This window comes from Polistes canadensis, unplaced genomic scaffold (genome assembly GCF_001313835.1).
Source record: "Polistes canadensis isolate GaletaPanama2010 unplaced genomic scaffold, ASM131383v1 scaffold_87, whole genome shotgun sequence".
Taxonomy (NCBI): domain Eukaryota; kingdom Metazoa; phylum Arthropoda; class Insecta; order Hymenoptera; family Vespidae; genus Polistes; species Polistes canadensis.
In genome coordinates, this window is record NW_014569634.1 from 99,199 (window position 1) to 120,759 (window position 21,561).

Sequence of the window (21,561 nt, forward strand, 5' to 3'; positions counted from 1 at the left end):
CAAATTTAATTTTTCTTATTATCTTTTTTTTCGGATTGGTTGTTTGTACATAAAAATAAATACAAATTGTTGATGAGTAAAAAGGTAATAAAAAGATAAGATAATACATGTATGTACATTTATACTCACTGCAAATAAAGTGTTTTCCGACATTTTCAATCATTCGCTTCGTCTACCTGTATATTAATTACACATTCTTACGTCACATTTCTACAGGAGGTAATTAACAGTCAATTACCAATCAAAGAAAAATAAATTCTATTAAAAATAATACTTATTTTCAATCATTTTAATAATCAACGAAGCATGTAATCTTCTTTGATTCAACAATTTTTTTCTTTATCATTTCTTAAACCTCGTTTTTGTAAAGTACGTAAAATTATGCGTGAATTTGATTGGTCGTCGTATTGTAATAAAAATGAAACCACTGATAATTGGTCAACGTTTGAGTTAAACGGTGTTAATAATTTGGAATATGAGAATATTTATCAAAAATATGATAATTTATCAAAATCTAAAATTATTGATAAATTGATGATGATGTTGAGAAATATAATTGAGTGGAATGCATATCCAAAAGCACATTACAAGTGACAAATATTATTTTAATTTGAGAAGTGTTTATAACTTCTCGTACTAACCATTCTCACATTACATTGATATTCCTCATTATTCAGAAAGAATAAATCAATCATAATATCATACGTTCACACAGTTACGATATTAAGAAAAAAAGAAAGAAAAAATTAATTCAAGTTTTTTCTTCTTTTACTTTTACGTAATCGTTGGAGCAAACGTTACGTCGTACGGACTGTCATACAAAAAAAACGGTTTAATAATATCTATAATTATATAATATTATGCTAGGTAGCGTAATACTGCAAATCTAATATTACATTATGTTGGATCTATGTAAAATAGTGTAGTATCATGTAACCGCATTCACGTTATTGATGCTACTTCAATAAAATAACAAGGTTACTTGAAAGAACCTTTTTTATATACTTCTTCTTCTTCTTCTTCTTCTTCTTCTTCTTCTTCTTCTTCTTCTTCTTCTTACAATTAGACAAGAGGGACTTAATATGAGAAACCGTTTTAAATATAGTTAATTGTAAAATTGTTGGATAAATAGGGTGTCCTGTAATTACTGGTACAAACGAGGAAGGGGTATTTGTACATGGAAAACTAATGGTAAGTCGAAAGTGTGGAATAAAATTTGTTCATATCCGATTCATTGTTATTCAAAAAAAAAGTTTGAAAATAAATTTATTACCTGTTGATGTCGAGCTCATCGATGTGGATAAAGTGAAATTGGAAAATTTTGTCAAATTAAAATCAAGGAAGAGAAAATTCAGTTAGTAAATTATTTCAGAATTATATTAATGAAAATAATAGAAGCGAATCGAGACGCCATTTAAAAAGTATCGTGACGCGTTAATAAAAAATGTAAACGAGTAAGAAAAATGACTAACGATAATTCTGAGAATAAAATAAAAGGTTAATGAGAAAACCGGAAAGAATCGTTTGCAATATCCACGGTGTGACCACGGTGAATTACGAGTACGTTAGCGAACTTCCGCCAAATGTGAAAAGATCTAATCTGAGCAACTCAACTAGCGTTGTATCCTCCTCATCCTCGACCACCGAAGAAAATCGGTCTCGGTCGTCGATCTTTAAATGTTTCCTCGGCCATGACGAATTGTACGACAATATTCTACCACCAAAACTCAGCGATACAAATTCGAGCACGACATTGTCTCATTTTGAACCTGCAATACTTAAATGATTCCTTTATGTATACTGATGTTTATGCATACGTACTTGATTTAATCCGTACAGATGTCTTAATTTTCTTCCATTTGCTTATAACAAAAATATAATTTTTTATTTTATTTTTTTACCTTAATGGCAAATTAGTAAATTCCTAAGTAACGTTAATAATTATCAAATGTATAAAAAGATTGTTTTATTTAGATTTTAAATATCACCTAAGAATTGTTGACCGGTTCTATACTCATGCTATTATTATTATTAATTTTATGTCATATATTAATGCACAGTACCAATAATTTGATATATTTTTATATAATTATTTTTGCGTAAAAAATTGTTGGTTTATTATTCCAAACAAAATGATTATTTGTTGTTTGTTTTTATACTTGCCAAAATTTCTGCAACTTTCAAATTTAATTACGCGAGCCCTTATGGGGATCTTGGAGAAGCCCTGTTATATACAAAAGGTAGTTATAGTATAAACGAGTTTCTTCCTATCTTCGATTTGTAAGATCGAAGCGCTCATAGGAATAGTTCTGTTACAATCGGGATCAGTAAGGTAGGAGTGCGTTGAGGCGTGGTGCACGCCGTCTGCTGCACCTTATTTTCTTTACCAATGTGAAATATGTATACGAGATTCTATAGCTTTTCTTACGATACATATATATATATATATATACAAGATAGAAAATACATATTACGATATTTTTATCACATACCGACATCGAAAAAAGAAATTCTTCTATATTTCCGACATTATAATATTTCATTTGGATATATTACTTTTATAAGATGAAAATTGTAATAAATAATTCTGACATAAAACTTTAATCGAAAAATATTTGATGTACATATTATTGTTTATTTTTTATGTTATATTTTATAGACAAAAGTTAAGAAAATAAATAACTTAATGTAAAAATGAAACCTAAGTTTTTAATTAAATTGTTACACACATATTTGGTATATTTCCTGAAAAAGTATGAAAAATCAATTTGTTCTCATCTAACCTGGAAACAAATCCTAAGGCATAAATTTATATACACATATATATATACACATATATATATATATATATATATATTAGCAACTGCTCTTAGACATTATAGTTTTCTGTTTTTCGAATTCCTCACGGCACTGAGGCAACATCGACAAAAATCACGGCCGGTTTTCAGCCTAGCATATGGCAGACGTTACCTCTCTAGTCGAAGCGTTTATCTTCTGTAGCTGGTACGTCGTATGGCAGCTATTATCCGCATCGTCGCCGACAAATCAGAGAAATGAAAACATAATCGGTAAAGAGCAGCACGGCGGGGTACTAAAGAAGATGAAGAAGAAGAGGAAGAAATTTTTGCGAGACGAATCCACCAGCTAACAAAAAAGATAGAAGAGAAATAATAGAATGGAATTTGGAGTGAATTTACTTCCTAGTTTTTTTAATTTTAAAAAATTCTTTTTTAAAAGAGAACATTCATAAATTCCTTCAAAGCTATTAATAATATAATTTTAACGTATAATGGGTTAAAAGAGTAAGTGAAATAGGAATCAATTTTCTCAAATATTTTTTTAGCGGGAAAATTTTCAAATCCCTAAGAGCAACACGACGCGTCCATCTTGGAAATACAATTTCAACATATAACGGATTAAAAAGAAAGAAGTCAATTTGGAGTAAACCTTTTTACTTAATTTGTTAGTTTCTTAACATTATAATTTGTTCTTTAAAAAAAACCTTTTCAAGTCCTTTCGCGACGTTAACACGACACGTTCTTATTGAAGACGCAATTTCAACGTGGAACGGGTTAAAGGCTCTCACATAGCTAGCGTAGATAAAGATCGTAAGGTTGGCCATGAACTTTGGACCGTGAGAGAAGTTTTCTTCGCTTAACGAGCTACTCCGAAGTTCCCGCGCTTCCCAACGATATTCTAACCCACCCTGCCTGTTAGACCTTCCCTCTTTTTCTCTTTTCTCTTCCTTCTCCTCCTCCTCCTCCTCCTCTTACTTCACCTTTTCTATGGGATTTTCAGGATTTATGTAGAAATTAACTGGCACGATGTACTTACCAAGCGTATATACGAGCCGAGAAATTTATTTATGCGTCTATTACATGCCACCCTTTGTTGTCATGAATATTACTAACACCACACAACTGTTTGTTCTTACGATATTAATATTAATATTTACAGGTTAACTACTTAACTAATCTATTCTCGTTAATAACATATATATGTTTGATTTTTATTTGTTTAAACGCCGATAAATCTATGCGATTTTTTCCAAGTAAATTAACCATACAGACTTAAAATGGAGAACCTAATATTTAATTTTTTGAATTCTACATTATCGACCGTGCAGAGTTACAAACTTTATCTAATTATTTTGTATAATCAAGATGACTATTTTTTATGTAAATTGTGATAAATCGAAATTGTGAATAGATTAAATAGAATAAAATGATCGTAGATGCTTACCAAGTAATCAACACAAGTTCACTGACTTTTCAAGACTGTCTGATGTGATAAAGGTGAAGAACGTATAATAACATCTTACGTATTACGGTAACATCGTAAAACCGTTGACTGATGCGGATTAATGTGTGCGTACGTGTATAATCATACTTTTCTAGTATATTTCATAACTTTTTATTTTTTTACCTAAACATTTATATATAATATCATGTTATTTGTTTTTATATTATTCAGTGAAATTAATTTGATTTTGGAAAATTAAAAAGAATATACCTTAAACACTTCCATTTGTAGAAAAATTTAGATTCGAAGGTAATTAAAAAACGTACAAAATATCTCTTTGTTGTTAGCTCCGTTCTGCGTCTGTTTGAAAATATAAACAAATAATGAACGGTACTTTCGGTAATGATCGAAAAAAGATATTAGTTACTCGATTTATCTCTAAGCGGCGCTTCAATCGCTGTTAATTCCATTGGCGTTTATCCTTGGCGATAAATGATAATTAAATATATATGTTATGAGTTTTATAAAAAATTAATCGATAAATTGGAATATATCGAATATATATATATATATTGTGTTGATAAAATAATCTTAATAAAAGGAAAATATTTTAATAATAGTTTGTAAAAGACTTAATTGTATAGGTTGAACACGTGGTTTTAAACTTAACCTCAAAGCGAAAACAAAAATGGGTAATCGTAAAAAGAAGGTAATAACATATATTTATTAATTATGCATTATTGTCACGCATAAAAATATTTGATCATTTTAGGGACGTTGTGTTAAACGAAACAAACAAATAAATAGAGAAGAGAAGCCTGAATTAGTAAATGCTCCTCATTCGTTTGTAATTCATCGTGGTTTACCAGGAGAACACATAATAGAATTAACAAAAGATTTTCGTAGAGTTATGGAACCTTTCACTGCTACTTCATTGAAAGCTCGGAAACGTAATAGTATTAAGGATTTTGTATCAGTTGCTAGTGTTTTCCATGTTAGTCATTTATGTATGTTTACGAGAACAGACCTTGGAATGTATCTTAAACTCTGCAAGTAAGTTTATACGTACATTATTAATTTCATTAATGGCGTATAACTTTTAGTGTTAATAACATTAACCAATTAATATTTATACAACAGGTTACCCAGAGGACCGACACTCACCTTTAAAGTACATAACTTCTCTTTAGCGAAAGATGTAGTATCCGCTTTAAAAAAACAATTGGTCTTCGAAGAAGCTTTTAAACATTCTCCTTTAATCGTATTAAATAATTTTAGTGGCGAGGGTATGCAGTTAAAATTAATAGCTTCGATGTTTCAAAACATGTTTCCAACAATAAACTTAACCAATGTAAGTTTGGCTTATGAAGAGTCTAAATGTGTTTTTTGATATATTTGAATGAATTGAATTTAATGCAACGATTGTCTTATATTTGCAGGTTGACTTAAGTACTATTCGTCGTTGTGTATGTTTAAATTATAATACAACTACAAAAACAATTGACTTTAGACATTATGCTATTAAAGTTGTACCCGTTGGTTTGTCCAAAAGTGTTGCAAAATTAGTAAGAGCTAAAATACCGAATCTTTCAAATTGTCAAGACTTTTCAGAATTTTTGACTAAGTCGACAGTGTCTGAAAGCGAAGCTGAAGATGATCCTAATAGTCACATTACATTACCACAGAAATTATCTTCTCGAGGAAATCATGAAAACTCAACTAGTGCTATTAGACTTTCGGAATTAGGACCAAGGATTACGTTACAATTAATGAAAATAGAAGGTGGACTTCTTGACGGCGAAGTTTTGTTCCATGAATTTATTCATAAAACTGAAGAAGAAAAACTTCAAATACAGAAGAGACGAGATGAGAAGAAAAAACTCAAAGAGAAAAGGAAAAAGATACAAGAGGAAAATAAAAAAAAGAAGGAATTGAAGAAAGAAGAACTTAAAGAGAAATCAATGAAGGGAATGCATAAGAAAAAAGAATTGGTGGAAGAAAGCGTTGTAGAAGAAGATGATGATGCTCAATATTATCGAGAAGAAGTTGGAGAAGAACCTGAAAAGGGTAAATATATTATACAAATCTTTATCATAAAGTTTTATAAAAATAACTAATAAGAACGTCTTTCTAATAAATTCGTAATTTTCAGAATTATTTGAAGGAAAGGTTGGTCAAAAAAGGCAACATAAGTTTGTACCAAGGTATAAACAAAAAAAATTCAAAAGAAATACATCCGAAAATGAATAATTAATAGATTTTTATAAAATATGAAAACAAAAAATAATATAGGCTAATAAAATTGTTATTTCTATTTAACTACATTGTTTATTTGATAAGCCTATTTAATAGACAATTCGTTATTTTTCATTTTGCAATATTAAACTACATATATTTTTATAAAATCACAAACGCGCGTGTAAGAACATGACGTTACGAAAGTGTATAATATTAATTTATCGAAGTTATACGATTGATGAATATTCGAACTTATATCTCCTACTTTTATTTTTAATATTTCTCTCGTAACTTCATTTATATAGCCATGATAAAAAAAAATAATAGATAACAGATCTGACAATTTCATCTAGTCATCGTAATAATAAATTTTATAAAACATTGACAAATCGTTCATCAGTTTTGAAAACATGAACACAATTTTACTCGAGTTTGCAGACTCAAGGTTTTTTGTGGCATATTAGAAATACATTATCCGAATATTTGTACTTTTTTGTTTTTCTTTCTTTTTTACATATGTAGAAACATGTCAGTTTAAACGAACTAGATTAATTCTTTCATCTCTGGACTGAATGTCTATATTCTTAATTATAAAGAACAGACACAATCCATTCTTTGCAATCTACATTTTCACTTGTAGTATTTTTCTAGTGTAAAATACCCTAATTTTCATCTAATATATAATCTGAAGCAATCTTCTCTACAATGCTTTTGTTTGATAACTGTTTAGTCTCGATTAGAGACTAAACATAGCATTTTATTCTTACTGTTATGGTATATTCTGTTGTAGGCACTGCCCTCTTTTGACATATTATAAACTCCTACATGTTTTTTTTAATTTTAATAAGTTTTCAATGTTTTTAAACAGTTGAAAATAAAAATTAATGATTAAATAGTAATATCCTAAATTTTAAATATTTAAGAATACAACTGTTGGACGGTTAAACGTTACGATGAGTTTCCAAGTCCCATCTATCACATTTATAAAAACTTTTTGATCTAATATAATTTTTGTATATAAATATATAAATTAAAAAATTGTAATAATAATACAAATAATGCTATCAAAATTTTGATCTTAACGAACGCTAATAGCATCCTGTCAATTCTAATATATTTTTAATTTACGACAAACCATATATATGTGTATATACTTTTCAAAAACACTTGATTTTTAAGACGTAATATTTTTTTCGTTAATAACATAATTTTTAATCCAGTTTTCGTGGAAGTATTATATTGTATGAAATAAAATTCGTTTTATCAAAGTGACGTTCATCTAATTTTAAGTAAAAATTTGTTCATTTAAGAATTATTATACTCAAAAATGATAGAATGCCAATAAGATGACATTCATTGTTTAGATATAAATAGCCTAAACAGAATGTAAGCAGTATTAATCGATATTACATTCTAAATCTAAATCTAATTACGACTATATATTTGTGAGAATATCAAACAACAGTTCCATATATATGAAATATCATTATACTATTTCCCCTGAATATATTCTCTTAAACAATGGCAGTTGATTAGTTTTATTTTTAATTTTGTTCAGTCAAAATTTATGTCTTTTCTAATCGCGATGGAGTGGAAGATCTATCATACGCTGATGATGGAGCTAATGCCAGTGACGGCGGTAAACTAGTTGTACTCGTCAGAGTATTATCTAGTTTACGGGCTTCGTGTTCTAAAAGTACTGCATCGAGAGATGGATCTTGTGCTACAGTTCTTAAAGAATCACCCAACGCTTGTCTTAATTGTTGCATTTCTCTACCAGCTCTTGAACTTCTAAGAACGTATAATTGACGTCTCTTAATTTCTTGATTTAATTGCTCTCGCAATAATTGAATCTGAAAAATAAGTATGATATATATAAGTAAAACAGTTTAATTAATCATTTATTATAGATAAATATTACCTGATTTTCAAGACGTATAATTTGTTGACGATGACTTTGTTCTCTTGCTTCTAATAATTTTTCAGCTTGTAGTTGAGCCGCTCTCAATCGTTCTATTTCTCCTGTTCTGTCTCTACTAGATTCTAATGCAGAATGCGAATGCGTGTAGACCGATTTAGTTCTTATAAGTTCAGCTTCCTTCTCTGCCAATTGTGTTTCTAATCTTCGAATCTTTAATCTCAATTCTCTATTTTCTTGCTCTAAATTGTCAAAACTGTAAGAGCTTCCTAATAATTCGATATGTGCCTTCTCGGGACGTTCGTAACTTTTACTACGCGTACCAACTGATTTTAAAGTTGATACTTGAGTTTCTAGACTACGTTTTTCGGTTTCCAATAACTTCACCTATATAATTCATTCAAATGTAAATTATGTAAATAGCAATATACAGTTTTATAGAATAATTGTTATTTTACCTTATCGTTAAGTGCGTCTAATTTTCCTCGCATTTCACTTTTTTCTCGTTGAATAATTTGTAATTGTCTCATCAAATCTTCGTCTTTATCCGCACTTCCTTCTTGTGGCCATTTAGTTAATCTCAATTGTGCTTCTAATCCTGATCGTTGGACTTCGTTATTAGCTAATTCAGTTTGCAATCTGGCTACTTGATCTTGAAGATTTTGATTCATATGTCTTAAATCATTTAAAGATTGTTGAACAGAATCCAAACGTTCAGCCATAACTCTGCGTTCATTTTCAGTATTGGAAAGTTGTTTCTGCAACTGCAATTTAATATGTAATGACAAATAAAATTGATATAATCTTTATGAATATCTTTGTCTAAAATTACATACCTGTTTCAATTTTTCATTATTACTTTGAGAACAGGTAGTGGATTCCATAAGATTACGTTGCAAGAGATTAATTTCATTTTTCAATTCACTTTCCGTGTTAAATGATTTTTCCAATGCAAGGTTCAATTGTTCTATCGTAGATTTTAAAGAAGCGCAACGTTCTTCTAAACCAACAGTCGTACGATTTTGTGCTTCACATCGATCTTGTAATTTCTAATTAAAATAAAATAATTAATTAATTCGTGTCATTGATTATTCGCAAACAATCTACAAATATTTGAAATTCGCGCTTATACGTGGAGAGTCATCTATCGAGCAACTGCTTTAACTAGTTTTGAATAAGGGAATTCCCCTGACACAGTCAGTACTTTTACACACATGTATAATAAAATACCTGAACATTTGCTTCCCTCTCTTGCAGCATCATTTGTAATCTTTGAAGATCTCCATCTAATGACATTCTTTGTAATTCCAATTTAGTAGCACGAGCTTCACTTTTACTAAGTTCTTCTTGTAAATTACGTCTTTCATTTTCCATTCTGTTCAACGTTTGTTTCATCTTTTCTATTTTTTCCTAAAAATAGAAAAAAATAATAAACAAAATTATAGATTCACTTTTAATACTTTTTAATGATATTTAATCCTTACTTCGTATAAATTCTTTTCTTCCGTATCAGAATTAACAATCATTTCAAGACTTATTACTTTTTCACGAAGCTGATCGCACTCATCCGTTTTCTGTTGTAAAATGTCCATCTAAAAATATGAATTAAATTATTGACAATTCACTAATATATTTTATAATAATATATTTACTTGGCTTTGATGACTTGTTTCTCTCTGGGACATTCTAGCTTCCAAAGAATTTCTTTCTTCTTGCATTGTCCTAATATTTGATAATAAATTATTTAATCTTTCATCCACTTTATTTTGATTTTCTTGATACTCGGTAATTTGTGTTTTTAAACTGGACAGTTCCGTTTTATAATCATCCTATAATATAAAATAAAATATATAATTTGTGAAGATAATTTCATCATTAGATTAATAATAATTTTGTTCATACTCTTTCACGTTCGATTTGAGCTACTTGTTGCATAAGAGATCTCATGCCTCTTCTTACAGCTTCTGGATCCACATCGATTACAATATCTTTGCTAGAATCTCCATGTTCGTGTCCTGTTGTATAAATCATTTAAAAAATATAATAAATCATTCACAAAACATATATCAATTTTATTAAATAAAATTAATTTCGCACCTCTTGCAGGACTCCATCTCCTCGATGGGCTCATTAATTTAAAAGGCATATTTACAGAACCGTCCATTTGAATACCAGCAATACGACGCAACGTTAAACCAATACTACTTAATTTTTGTTCCACTTCTTTTTTAGCAATTTCTAATTGAGATAATTGTGCATCCAAAGCTCTTACTCTTCCTTCAGATCCTCCAAGACGTGCCTGATATAAAATACATTAAAAATTTATGAATAATTATATTTTTTTTAATGTCATTTTTCATTGGGAAACAATTACCTTCAGTTCTTGAATCTGTTGAGAAGCATCAGCTAAGCAAACTTCTAAATTGTGCTTTTGATCTTCGAGTTTTCTTTCACGACAACGACTATCTTCTAATCGTAATAATAATTCTTGTTCGCGTGATCTCCATCTTTCATCCTCTTCGTCTGAACGGGATCGTAATTTACCTAATTCTTGTCTAGTTATTTCTAAACTATTATCCAAATCCAATACCTATAATATTGTGTAAATATGTTTAGAAACTAAAAAGTAGATTATAATTTAAGGCTTCTATTTATTGGATCAGTATTTTTAAGCATTAGGATTTAAATAAATAGTCAATATTTATAATAAAATATCAATATGCAACGTTAATTAATACTGATCAAATAAATAGAAGCGAAAATATAATAATAATTTACCTGTTTCTTAACTTGATGCAATTGAAGTTGTAAACGTTCCCTTTCTTCCGTTTCATTTGCTAATCTAGCTTGTAACTCTTTTTCATTATTCTGTGCCTGTGCATTATTTTCAGTAGACTTTTGTAACTCATCTTGAGTAAGACGAAGTTGTTGTTGTACTTGTATCAAATCACGTTCCATATCTCGAAATTGAGCCTGAAGACGAGATCTCTCCGTTTCCATTCCGGTTTTTGCATCCTCTAATGCTATTATTGAATTTAATATAAAATCAATAAAGCTAATAAAAAAAATATTCTTACAAATGTATTTTTAAGAAATTAAATCTAATACCTGCAATTTTTTGATACGTTTCTTCTAAAGCTCTTCCTTGTTCACGTTTCTCACCTTCAATACGTTTGATGTGTTCTCTCAATTCTTTATTACTTGTATTATATTTTTCTTTTTCAAATGTTGAATCTGTTAATTGTCGTCTAACGTCCACTAATTCTTTACGTAACGTATCGTTAACATTTTCAACTATAATAATAAATTGTATATTTAATAATAAATTATTTATGTATTATAAATAATATAAGAATAACGTACAGTCTTTCAATTTTCTAACAGTTTCATGCAACTGATTATGAAGCCCATCCAATTTATCTTCCGCCATATGCAATTGAACTCTGAGTTCCTCTGATTCTTTTTGAATGGATTCACGTTCTTTCAAAAGTTCTTCGATCTTTAATTCGAGCTTCAATTTATCTTCATCTCCCTTTAATTTCGTTTCATCTAATTTTGTTTTAAAACGATTCAAATTATCACGTAATTGATTAAGATTATTACGATCTTGTTCACTACGAATTGCGGTGTCTCTTTTCAAACGTTCCAAGTTCCCTTTTTCTTCTTCCAATTCGCGCAAGGCGTTCTCTAATTTCTCCATCAATGCTTGTTGATCATGATGAGCTACAACAACAACAACAAAGAATATGTTTTATGAGCATCAATCATTAAAAATATGAATAAAATAAAGTAATGTAATGTACCTATTAAAAGAGCTTGCTGTTTATCGTTTTCAGCTCTGAGTAAAACTTCTTCGTGCTGCTGACATAAATTTTCAATATACTGTTGCAACTCCTGAACTCGTTGTTGCAATTGATTAATCTCGTCGTTTTTTTCTCCACCGAGTTGTGACAAAGATTGCTGCAATCTTTTTTCTAACGTTACTTTCAATTGTTCCTACGATTAAAAAATTACAACTAATCAATAATTATCCTATTTAAAATATTATATAAATATATCTACTACCTTCTCTTCGTTCATTTTTTTGACGTTTTCTTCATTTTGTTTTTTTAAATTGAAGAGAGCTTGTTGAAAATTGGCTTCTTGGTCACAGCATTGCTGTGCCAAAGCTTGTTTAATATCTTGTGATTGTTTTTGACTATTTTCCAAATCTTTAGATAATCTTCCAATATGTCCTTTCAAAGTTTCTTGTTTTATTAACAATTCTTTTTGCTCTTTTTCCAATTGAGACTTTTTTATATGCGTTGATTCCAAATTAGTTTGAGTATCATATAAAACTCCTTCCAAAGTTTCTTTCTCAGAACGTATCGAAGCTATTTGTTCTTGTAATCTTTGAAGTTCTTTCTCATTTGTTTCTAAGAGTACCTAAAAATAAAATAATTTATAAATTAAAATTTGTATCGCAACTAATTAAATAAAAAAATATTAATTACAATAATATATAATAATAAGTACTTGTTTTTCTTCGTTATCTTTTACAAGATCTTCCAGACTTCTGTTGATTCTTGAATTCATTTCATTAGCTTGTTCTAATCTCTGTCTAACTCTCATTAATTCTTCATTCAGCGTTTCTTTCTTTCGTGCGAGTACAGAAAGCTGATTACTTAAATCACTGCGTTCACGAGTTACTTGACTCAATTCCATTTCTATTTTCTCTTTTTCAATTTCTAAAAATTTAACTTTTTCATTAAGTGTAACTTTCTCAGATTCCAAATCTAAACGCGTTTGTTCTGCTTGTAATAATTCTTTTCTTAAAGAACCTAAATCTCCTTGCTGATCAGCGCATTGATTAGCAAGCTTATTTTTCTCTTCTGTAGTCTAAAAAATATAAAATTCAAAATACTTGTATTTTTTTTTTTAATTTAATTCTATTTGCGTTTATGATTGAGAAAAAACATACCTTTTTTAATTCTTCTTGCAATCTTTGCTTATCTTGTTCATGATTTGAACAAACTGACTCTAATTTTAACAATACTTCCTTTATATCAGATTTTTCTAGTAACAAGTGCTCCAATTCTAACTCAAGATCTCCTAAAATAGAAATAATTATTAGACGATAAAAAATATAAAATAATCAAAGTTCAAAAATATCATGAAAACTTTACCTTTGCTTTTCTCTATTTGTGAAATCAATGCATCTGTCTCTAATTTTTGTTGTTCTAGCATATCCTTTGTTAAATACGTTTTATTTAATTCTTCTTGTAACGTTAAAAGCTCTTCTCTCATTTTACTGCATCTGTTTTCTTCCGAACGAAGACTTAATTCACTGAAATATAGAGACACAGAAACTGTTAGTAAAAAATATTTTTAAAATATTAGCATATAACAGTAATTTAAAAAGGTAGTTTACCGTAATTCTGCATCTTTTGATAATCTTTCCAATTCGCCTTGAAGATACAATTTATCATCTTCTAAACTATCACACATTTTTTGTAATTTATTATTTGCCTTTTGTATTTTGTCATAATCCACATTTAATGTTTCAACCTTTAAAACAATAATTCAATATTTTAAAAAGAGATAAATATTAACAAAATGTAATTAAGTTTAACAAAAATTGATTATACCATAGCATTAATTTCCATTCTATTTTTTTCTAATACATTTTTTTCTATTTTAATTGTATCTAAATTTTTTTGTAAAACTTCTTTCTCTTGTACAAGTTGAGTACATTGGGAACGCGTTGAATCTAATTCCTCAACAAGTTCTGTAACTTTAACTTGCAAAGTTCGAACATTTGCTTCAGCATTTTCACTTTGTTTACGGAATGATGATAATTGTTCTTTATGAGTTTGCAACTTCACCTGTAATAAAAGTTTTATTTTAAAAATGTTTTTGTAATAATTTTATACGAAAAATGAAAATTTTGTAAATATTCGTGTACTTGTAGATCATGTATCGTTAACTGATATTTATGTAATGCAGCTTGAACAGCACTGATAGTACTCTCTGCGAAAGCTGGAATGGTATTAGCTCTCCCTCCTCGTCTTGGTGATCTTTGAGGAATTGGCCCAGTAGGTGACAAATGAACATGAGGAGGTGGTTGCGTATTTTCACTATCACGTGTCTCAGCATCTTGAATAACAGTATGAGCTATATCCCGTAATGCATTTTGCAAAACTTCTATATCTTCTTGCATACGCGTTATATTGTTTGTTTGTGCCTCTGCTTCTCCGCATCTTTCTTCCTAAATGCACAAAAAAAGAACTGTGCTAATAAAGTTTAAGTTTTGTTATCACTTTGTAAGTGCGTATTACCAGTGCATGTATTTCACGGATCAATTGATTAATTCTGTCATCTTTCATTCGGATTTCATTTTGTGCAACATCATACTGTTGTTTAAGGGATCCCATTTCTGATTTCATTTCCATTACCATCTGCGATTCATGAATTTGCTGAGAAACCTACAAAATATAAACATTTCCGACGCTATAATACTACATTAAATTATTATAATCATTGAACTTACCGATGGTTGAATTAAACTTGTTTGCATCTTCATAAAAATACTTGTATTATTACAAGTGGAGACAATATCGTTAGTAGCAGATGTAATTTGATTACTTAATTTCGATAAATCTCTATCTGTAGAAGATTTAATATCTGCAAATAGTCTTTTTACAGATACAACGTCTCGCCAAAGATTTAACAATCTGTTATGTTCAGAAGTATAGTAATCATTGAAAGCTTGTTCTTCTTCTTTCCATTCTTCTTCTTTTATGGTCAATTCTTCTCGTAAAACGTCCCAATCATTGCTTAGTTTTTGAAGATCGTTTGTTAAAGCTTCATTAGTTTGACTAGTCTCTTCCAATTGATCTTTCAAAGATGTATTTAGTTCTAATAATTTTTCACATCTACAATATCCAAAAAATATATGAAATTTTTGTTAATATTCTATACAATATAATTACTGTTTGTAATCATTACTTTTTACGTTCTTCTGCAAGTTTTTTTAATGCGGTATCTAAATCATGAATTTGCTCTTCGCGCATTTCTCTAAGCGTTTGGTGTGCGACATCTAATGCAGATGTACTTTGCGGTTGAATAGGTAATTTACTATTGTCTATCGCAGCAGTTTCAGCCATAACATTTTCTAATTCTGAGCATCTTTGTTTATACTGTAAAACCTATCAATTCTTTTCTATAGATTTGTACATAATTGATTTTACAAGTGTTGTTGAATTATTACTTATTTAAAAAGACATTTGTATCGTAGATGTAGAAATGTATACAAGAATAAAAATTTACTTTAGCTTGTAAACGAGAAACAAGAGCAGCTTGATGTTGCTGAGCTTGACGATATGTATCTAAACGTCTTTTGTAACTTGCCGCTTCTTCTTCCAATCGATGTCTCAATTCATAATTTTGTCTTACTAAAGCTTCCGGTGAAAGTGTTTCTTCGTCATCCTCAGGACAACTGACTGTACTATACGTGGGATCCATTTTACTAGCTTTACGTTCAGACTACAATAGTGTAAAGAAAACTATTAAAAAGATGACATATATAAATATGTAAAATATTTATAAAACAGAAAAAACATTAATCACTGAATATTACATAATAAAAATATATCTTAATATTTAATATAGGTTATGTTACACTGTCAAAAATATAACTTTTAACACTTGTCAACATATTTTAACTAATTATATAAATTTAATATAAATCATTCTTATTTATAAATAATATTTAATAATATATGTATATATATTAATAAAGAAAATAGGACGATTAAATAGAAATCATCCTATTTCTTTCATAGATTATGTTTATGTTTACGTGTTGTCATGGTAAATATCGATATAAATCAAAAATTTATTATTTCTAATTATTACTTGACTTATATATAGATATAATCATAAAATATATTTTATTATTTAATTTAACCTATAGAATAAGATTAAATATTTTTATTATTATCTTTAAAGTTTATGAAAAATTCATCATAGAAGATTATTCTATGCGTTTTCATTGGCAAATTTAACTTGTCACGCTTCAAATTGTCCAATAGAAAAATAGTTAAATCATACACGAAATTCAAACAAATATTACAAATTTTCTTTATCTGTACATAAAATAATCTTTAATTTAATAATTTTTATCATTGTTTTATGACACGTCTTTAGTTACAATTTCAAAATAAAATTTTATATGATTGTGAAGATGATTAGGATATTAATTGTTGATTGATTTACCTCTTTTATTTTACTTGTTCCTTTGAGTAATGGCGGTCTCCTTCTTTCCATCGGTCCTCTCGATGTTAATTGTCCAGTACTTTTAGGTAATGTCTAAATAATATTAACACAAACATTAAATACTAATGGCTTATTAATTTAAATAAATCTTATATTTAATTAAAAAATAATCAATTGTCGATAATTCAAATTCTACACTACTCTTGACAATAGGCAACACTTTATACACGCATGTATTATCTATACAAATTTTTTTGAATATTTTATTTCAACATTTATGTACAAAGTACATACTTACTTAAAGTATATAACTTATGTTATGTATTAACTACATAAACAACAATTTTCTTGTAAACAACTCACCGTTCAATCCTTAACATATAATGCATGATTGGAGATACGAGAAAGAACTGAAATCTAAACAACACATGGACGAGTACCCTCAACTCCGCTATACTCAATACGCGATTTTGAAAGAACAATGCATTAATATAACCCCCCTGAAGAGTTCTTTGTCTTCAGAAAATACAAGTAGAAGAAGCATGAACCACTACCAGGCACTGAATGGCACCAATCGATATATGCTTAAACAGTTACCTAGAGGATATCATCCACGAATATACTATTATTCTAACTTTCGTACAAGCAATATCACCTTTCGCTGCTATGGTTGCACCTTTTTGACAATAGTGTCACAATATCTTAAAATCATCGACCAATCACATTGGAATCAAATAAAGTTCTCAATCATCGATAACAAATAAATGACACTTTCTATTCTTAATGGGTTATTCATGCCAAATTTTAAATGTATATTTGATTAATATTTGTAATATATTTACATAAATTTTTCTCAACAATCGATAAAAACTTTTCGAATAATTTAATGATGAATGCACTGGGTTGCACAGAAAGTTTGTGCCGATTTTAAGAAAACTCTATTATATATAAAAATTTATTAATCGGCACGAACTTTCTCGGCAACCCAATATTACAAAAGGGGTAAGTATTTTGTCATGTCATGTGATCCCGTTGAAAATTTATAAATTATTCGATTTCGTGCAATTTGAATTACAGCAATTTGAGGATTTAAAGAAAAAGAAGAAGAAGAAGAAGAGAGGACAAAAAAAATCGATGATAAATAGGTATTCGTGAACTCGTCGAGTGAAATCGCATGTCTACGGAAAGTAGGGAAAACTCGGTGGTTGGATTGGTAGTAGATAATTTGGCGGATAAAAAAGACAGAAAAAAGGGGAGGGGGGAAGGAAATAGAAGAAAGAAAGAAAGAAAGAAAGAGACAACGGTGTTAGTTACCGAATTCGCCGCGGAGATAAAGTTTGTGAACTTTTAGCTGGAAAGAATGTTCCTAAAACTAATTAAAACTTTTCTACATGGTTCCATTGTAATTGCACGTTTCGGGGATCCAGTTGAGTATACATCGACGATTAGAATGAGTTAAATAAATCTATAAGAAACATTTTCTGTCACGTTTCAATTCATTTGTTTTTTTTTCTTTTCTTTTTATTTGCGAAGTTTTTGACAAGAAATATTCTTGAAGTTGAGTAAATAAAAATGAAGAAGAAAAGGAAGATAATCTTCTAGGATTTTGGTTTACGTGCTGATGATGGAAACTCTCTCTCTCTCTCTCTCTCTCTCTCTCTCTCTCTCTCTCATATGGTTTTAAACAGTAAACTCGTATGAACTCACGACATGCCTCGACTATTAATTTTCGTGATAGCATGCGATTTACGGTACACCATGGGAATTTTACACCTGCGGTAATAACCCTAGGGTAGATAAAATATGTTCTAGCAGCTTGTAACACCGATTCGAAATCATAGTCTTTATTATGAATTATCGATAAATAGGTGATTTGAGATGAAGTAACCCAAAAGAGTCTTTAAATTCTTGAACAAATTTCCAAACGCGAAAAAAAGAAAAAGAAGAGGAAGAAGAAGACAGAACTATAAAAATAAAATTAATGAGGAAGAGAGTCTAACATAAGATAAGATTATTTGTCACAACGATGATTAAACTTTGGAACTAGACAATAAATCAAGTAATTTTTGTTTTTATTTTCATCGCATGAAGACAAATTGTCTAGTATTTAGAGAAAAATTTCTAAATAAAAATATAAAACAAACTTAATCTTTCTTTGAAGTTTAAAGTCTCATTATAGAGAATAACTTCTGATTATACCGGATTGAACCATGTTAAAGTGATATCTCTACGAATAAATTTGTAAAAACTCTGTCTTCGCGGTTAATCGACAGATTCCTTTTCAACTTGATTTCATCCTTCATCTCCCCACATCTCCTTCACTTGTTCCCTTTTTTCGCACTTCGAACACAACGATAACAAACATATTTCTTCTTGGTAGATATTTGTTTTGTTAGTACTCTTCCATAAAGGAAAACAGTAATTCCTTTACAGACATTTTATTCTTTTTTTTTTTTCGATAACAGCCGAACAAAGTCCTAATGAGCGAATGTCTGTAAAAAATACAATCTATACCAATTGTATTTTTATTACATTTCAGACACGTTATATTGTATACTATATAATATTGTCTCCTGATAACAATTGAATTATTCATTAATTAATTCATATAGTTACATCCAATTAGCCTTAATTATTTTAAATACTAAGTCCAGTTCCAAAGGGAATAGTCTAATATATTATCATATGTTATTTTTTTTATTTAAAGAAATTAAATACCTGTAGAATACAATTTGTAATCGAAATTATGTCAATGAAATTTTACGGGACTAGATAAACTGAAGAATTCCTGTTATATCTGGAGAATGTTCTATAAGAATTTAAAGATGATTGGAAGAATTCAATACTAATACCAAGAATGATCAATTTTATACAGACATACATATATAGATTTTACACTCAAATTTTGATTACTTTTACAATGATGTATCACAAGGTACGGAATGATATTTAAAATTTTTAAATAGGAGTGAAAGGAATGAAAAGTGTTGAATATAAAATTTTATGAATATTAGTTTTTTTTAAATTCTCCCTTCGATATTTGTTAACTTGCTAGTTAATTCGAAAATAAAATTACTCAGAATTTGTTAAATTAATGCACATTATAAAAGATTGTTTTTTTATATTTTGTTGATTCGTTTCTCGATGCGTAGGGTCATTTAAAAAACTAATCTTCCAATCGTCTTCTCTCGATCTAAATTCCAAGGTGAATTGAAATACGTGCTTAGAGCTTATGTTGGACAATATGTTCTATGACCATAGCGTGAGAGAATTCTATGCATCGCGTAACTTCGTGGTCGCATAGTTTTAGAGAACGACTTCTAACGTTGCCCTTGGCCGTGAACATTTACGATTTCATATCGAATCTAAGATCTGAATGACTAACCGGGATCGTACGTACAGTTGATGGAATTCTTTTTACTAATAAGTCATAGAAATACAAATAAAGTTGCCAAAAAATTCGCATATTTACAAGATAGGTTCAAAGTTTTTCAAAATAATTTGGAAAAAATTGATTACCTTTTTGTCATAAAAACTTTTGAAGTTAATTTATGTATTAAAATAATAGATCAAAAGATTATGAGATTAAATTTAAGTTTAAAAAATCTTGAAAAAAAAAGAGTAATTGATTTTTAAATTCATTTAAGAACATCTTTAGGTCACTTAGTAACTTTTAGATAATCTTGTGTATGTAGACAGATATATCTTTAAAATTCTACCATTGAAACGAGAAATATCGATCTACAGTGGAGAAAGGGCAAGACCTTAAAAGTCATTGATAAAAATAAAGAATTTACATCATTCGTGGAAATTAACAGTGGTCAATGTTCACTAATCGCACTGATACAATAACACGTGCCTCTAATCTTGCCAAATTAGTACGATAGCAAAAAATATTACACACATATATGTATACGTCGTTGACGTGCTCGAAAAGTTTTTCTATAAACATAATTGGAAAGATTTAACATTAATTATAAAGCATAAGCAACGAAACAAAAATAAAAGACACATAAATTGCAATTACGTTATCGGTCTATTAATAATTTATTTTACTGGCGCCTCTATTTAAATTTCCTAACGATTGAGAAATAGTTTATTTAAAATTCTATTTTAAGTGATGTGTTGATAGATTAATGTTACATTTTTACAAACGATAAATAAATAATCTATTTATTAGAAAATGATAATATGAATAAATGATAATTATGAAAATGATAAATACTCTTACACAATGCCGAACGAAGTTATTGGTCCGACTCAAAAATTTTCTATAACATAAGCAAATAAAATAATGAAAATATTGTGTTTAGTTAAAATTATTCCTTTGTGCTTTTATATTTATTATTTTTTACTGTATATCAATTTAATTACATAATCGTTTCTTAAAAATATTATAAAATATTTTGTTTCCAAATATAATATTTTATATTTATATTATATTATCACCAACCAACAAAAGAGTAAACCAAAATCCTATATATATTAGAAGATTATACTATATTAATTTATATTAAATATTATCTTTTGTGTGTGTATGTGTGTGTGTGTGTGTGTGTGTGTGTGTGTGTGTGTGTGTGTGTGTGTGTGTGTGTGTGTGATATATTTGATACCATTTTTTTTTTAAATTTACAAAAAATACTATAGGAAAATCATGTACTAATATTTTTGTTTAGCATTGTATTTAAATGTATTTTCTATCTGTGTGTATCTTTTTCTCTCTCTTTCACTAAAAATTTGTACTTTGTACTCGTATTCAGATCACCGAAGAAAAATAAAAAAGTTTGATAAATACGGGAGATATTATAATCAATATTGTCTTATGTAATATGTTTATAATATTATTATTAATATATTTAATTATAAATATATATACATATAGAGAAAAATTAATGCAAATAATCATT

At 28.6% G+C, this 21,561-nt stretch overlaps 2 protein-coding genes across 3 annotated transcripts in view; one reads left to right on the plus strand and one right to left on the minus strand.

The window, feature by feature from the left end:
* Nucleotides 1-4,787: 4,787 nt before the first annotated feature.
* On the plus strand, nucleotides 4,788-6,557 carry LOC106786893 (protein Peter pan). Its single transcript, XM_014748772.1, has 5 exons — nucleotides 4,788-4,951; nucleotides 5,015-5,295; nucleotides 5,383-5,593; nucleotides 5,682-6,309; nucleotides 6,395-6,557. The coding sequence occupies exons 1-5, from the start codon at nucleotides 4,931-4,933 to the stop codon at nucleotides 6,490-6,492; spliced, it is 1,239 nt and encodes a 412-aa protein (XP_014604258.1). The 5' UTR covers nucleotides 4,788-4,930; the 3' UTR covers nucleotides 6,493-6,557.
* LOC106786892 (rootletin) overlaps nucleotides 6,557-21,561 on the minus strand; it is a 17,237-nt gene continuing 2,232 nt past the window's right edge. Inside the window, exons 2-27 of one of the 2 annotated variants that reach the window (XM_014748769.1) lie at nucleotides 16,655-16,747; nucleotides 15,707-15,922; nucleotides 15,386-15,585; nucleotides 14,928-15,312; nucleotides 14,716-14,862; nucleotides 14,343-14,645; nucleotides 14,026-14,262; nucleotides 13,809-13,945; nucleotides 13,564-13,724; nucleotides 13,359-13,489; nucleotides 12,914-13,276; nucleotides 12,464-12,823; nucleotides 12,202-12,394; nucleotides 11,762-12,121; nucleotides 11,507-11,692; nucleotides 11,177-11,421; nucleotides 10,773-10,988; nucleotides 10,496-10,697; nucleotides 10,301-10,413; nucleotides 10,051-10,227; nucleotides 9,883-9,990; nucleotides 9,629-9,808; nucleotides 9,235-9,447; nucleotides 8,857-9,162; nucleotides 8,402-8,785; nucleotides 6,557-8,333 (exon numbers count right to left, since the gene is read on the minus strand). In XM_014748769.1, the coding sequence (XP_014604255.1) occupies nucleotides 8,046-8,333; nucleotides 8,402-8,785; nucleotides 8,857-9,162; nucleotides 9,235-9,447; nucleotides 9,629-9,808; nucleotides 9,883-9,990; nucleotides 10,051-10,227; nucleotides 10,301-10,413; nucleotides 10,496-10,697; nucleotides 10,773-10,988; nucleotides 11,177-11,421; nucleotides 11,507-11,692; nucleotides 11,762-12,121; nucleotides 12,202-12,394; nucleotides 12,464-12,823; nucleotides 12,914-13,276; nucleotides 13,359-13,489; nucleotides 13,564-13,724; nucleotides 13,809-13,945; nucleotides 14,026-14,262; nucleotides 14,343-14,645; nucleotides 14,716-14,862; nucleotides 14,928-15,312; nucleotides 15,386-15,585; nucleotides 15,707-15,922; nucleotides 16,655-16,747 (5,904 nt within the window). In that variant the 3' untranslated portion in view covers nucleotides 6,557-8,045. Of the gene's footprint in view, nucleotides 8,334-8,401; nucleotides 8,786-8,856; nucleotides 9,163-9,234; nucleotides 9,448-9,628; nucleotides 9,809-9,882; nucleotides 9,991-10,050; nucleotides 10,228-10,300; nucleotides 10,414-10,495; nucleotides 10,698-10,772; nucleotides 10,989-11,176; nucleotides 11,422-11,506; nucleotides 11,693-11,761; nucleotides 12,122-12,201; nucleotides 12,395-12,463; nucleotides 12,824-12,913; nucleotides 13,277-13,358; nucleotides 13,490-13,563; nucleotides 13,725-13,808; nucleotides 13,946-14,025; nucleotides 14,263-14,342; nucleotides 14,646-14,715; nucleotides 14,863-14,927; nucleotides 15,313-15,385; nucleotides 15,586-15,706; nucleotides 15,923-16,238; nucleotides 16,260-16,654; nucleotides 16,748-21,561 lie in introns of those variants that run through there. The other variant, XM_014748771.1, reaches the window with a different exon arrangement.

Bases quoted from the DNA above. Each gene is read 5' to 3' on its own strand.
- LOC106786893 (XM_014748772.1), top strand. From the start codon at position 4,931: ATGGGTAATCGTAAAAAGAAG. The intron at 5,594-5,681 runs GTAAGTTTGGCT...TTATATTTGCAG, and splicing joins CAACAATAAACTTAACCAAT to GTTGACTTAAGTACTATTCG. The intron at 6,310-6,394 runs GTAAATATATTA...CGTAATTTTCAG, and splicing joins TGGAGAAGAACCTGAAAAGG to AATTATTTGAAGGAAAGGTT.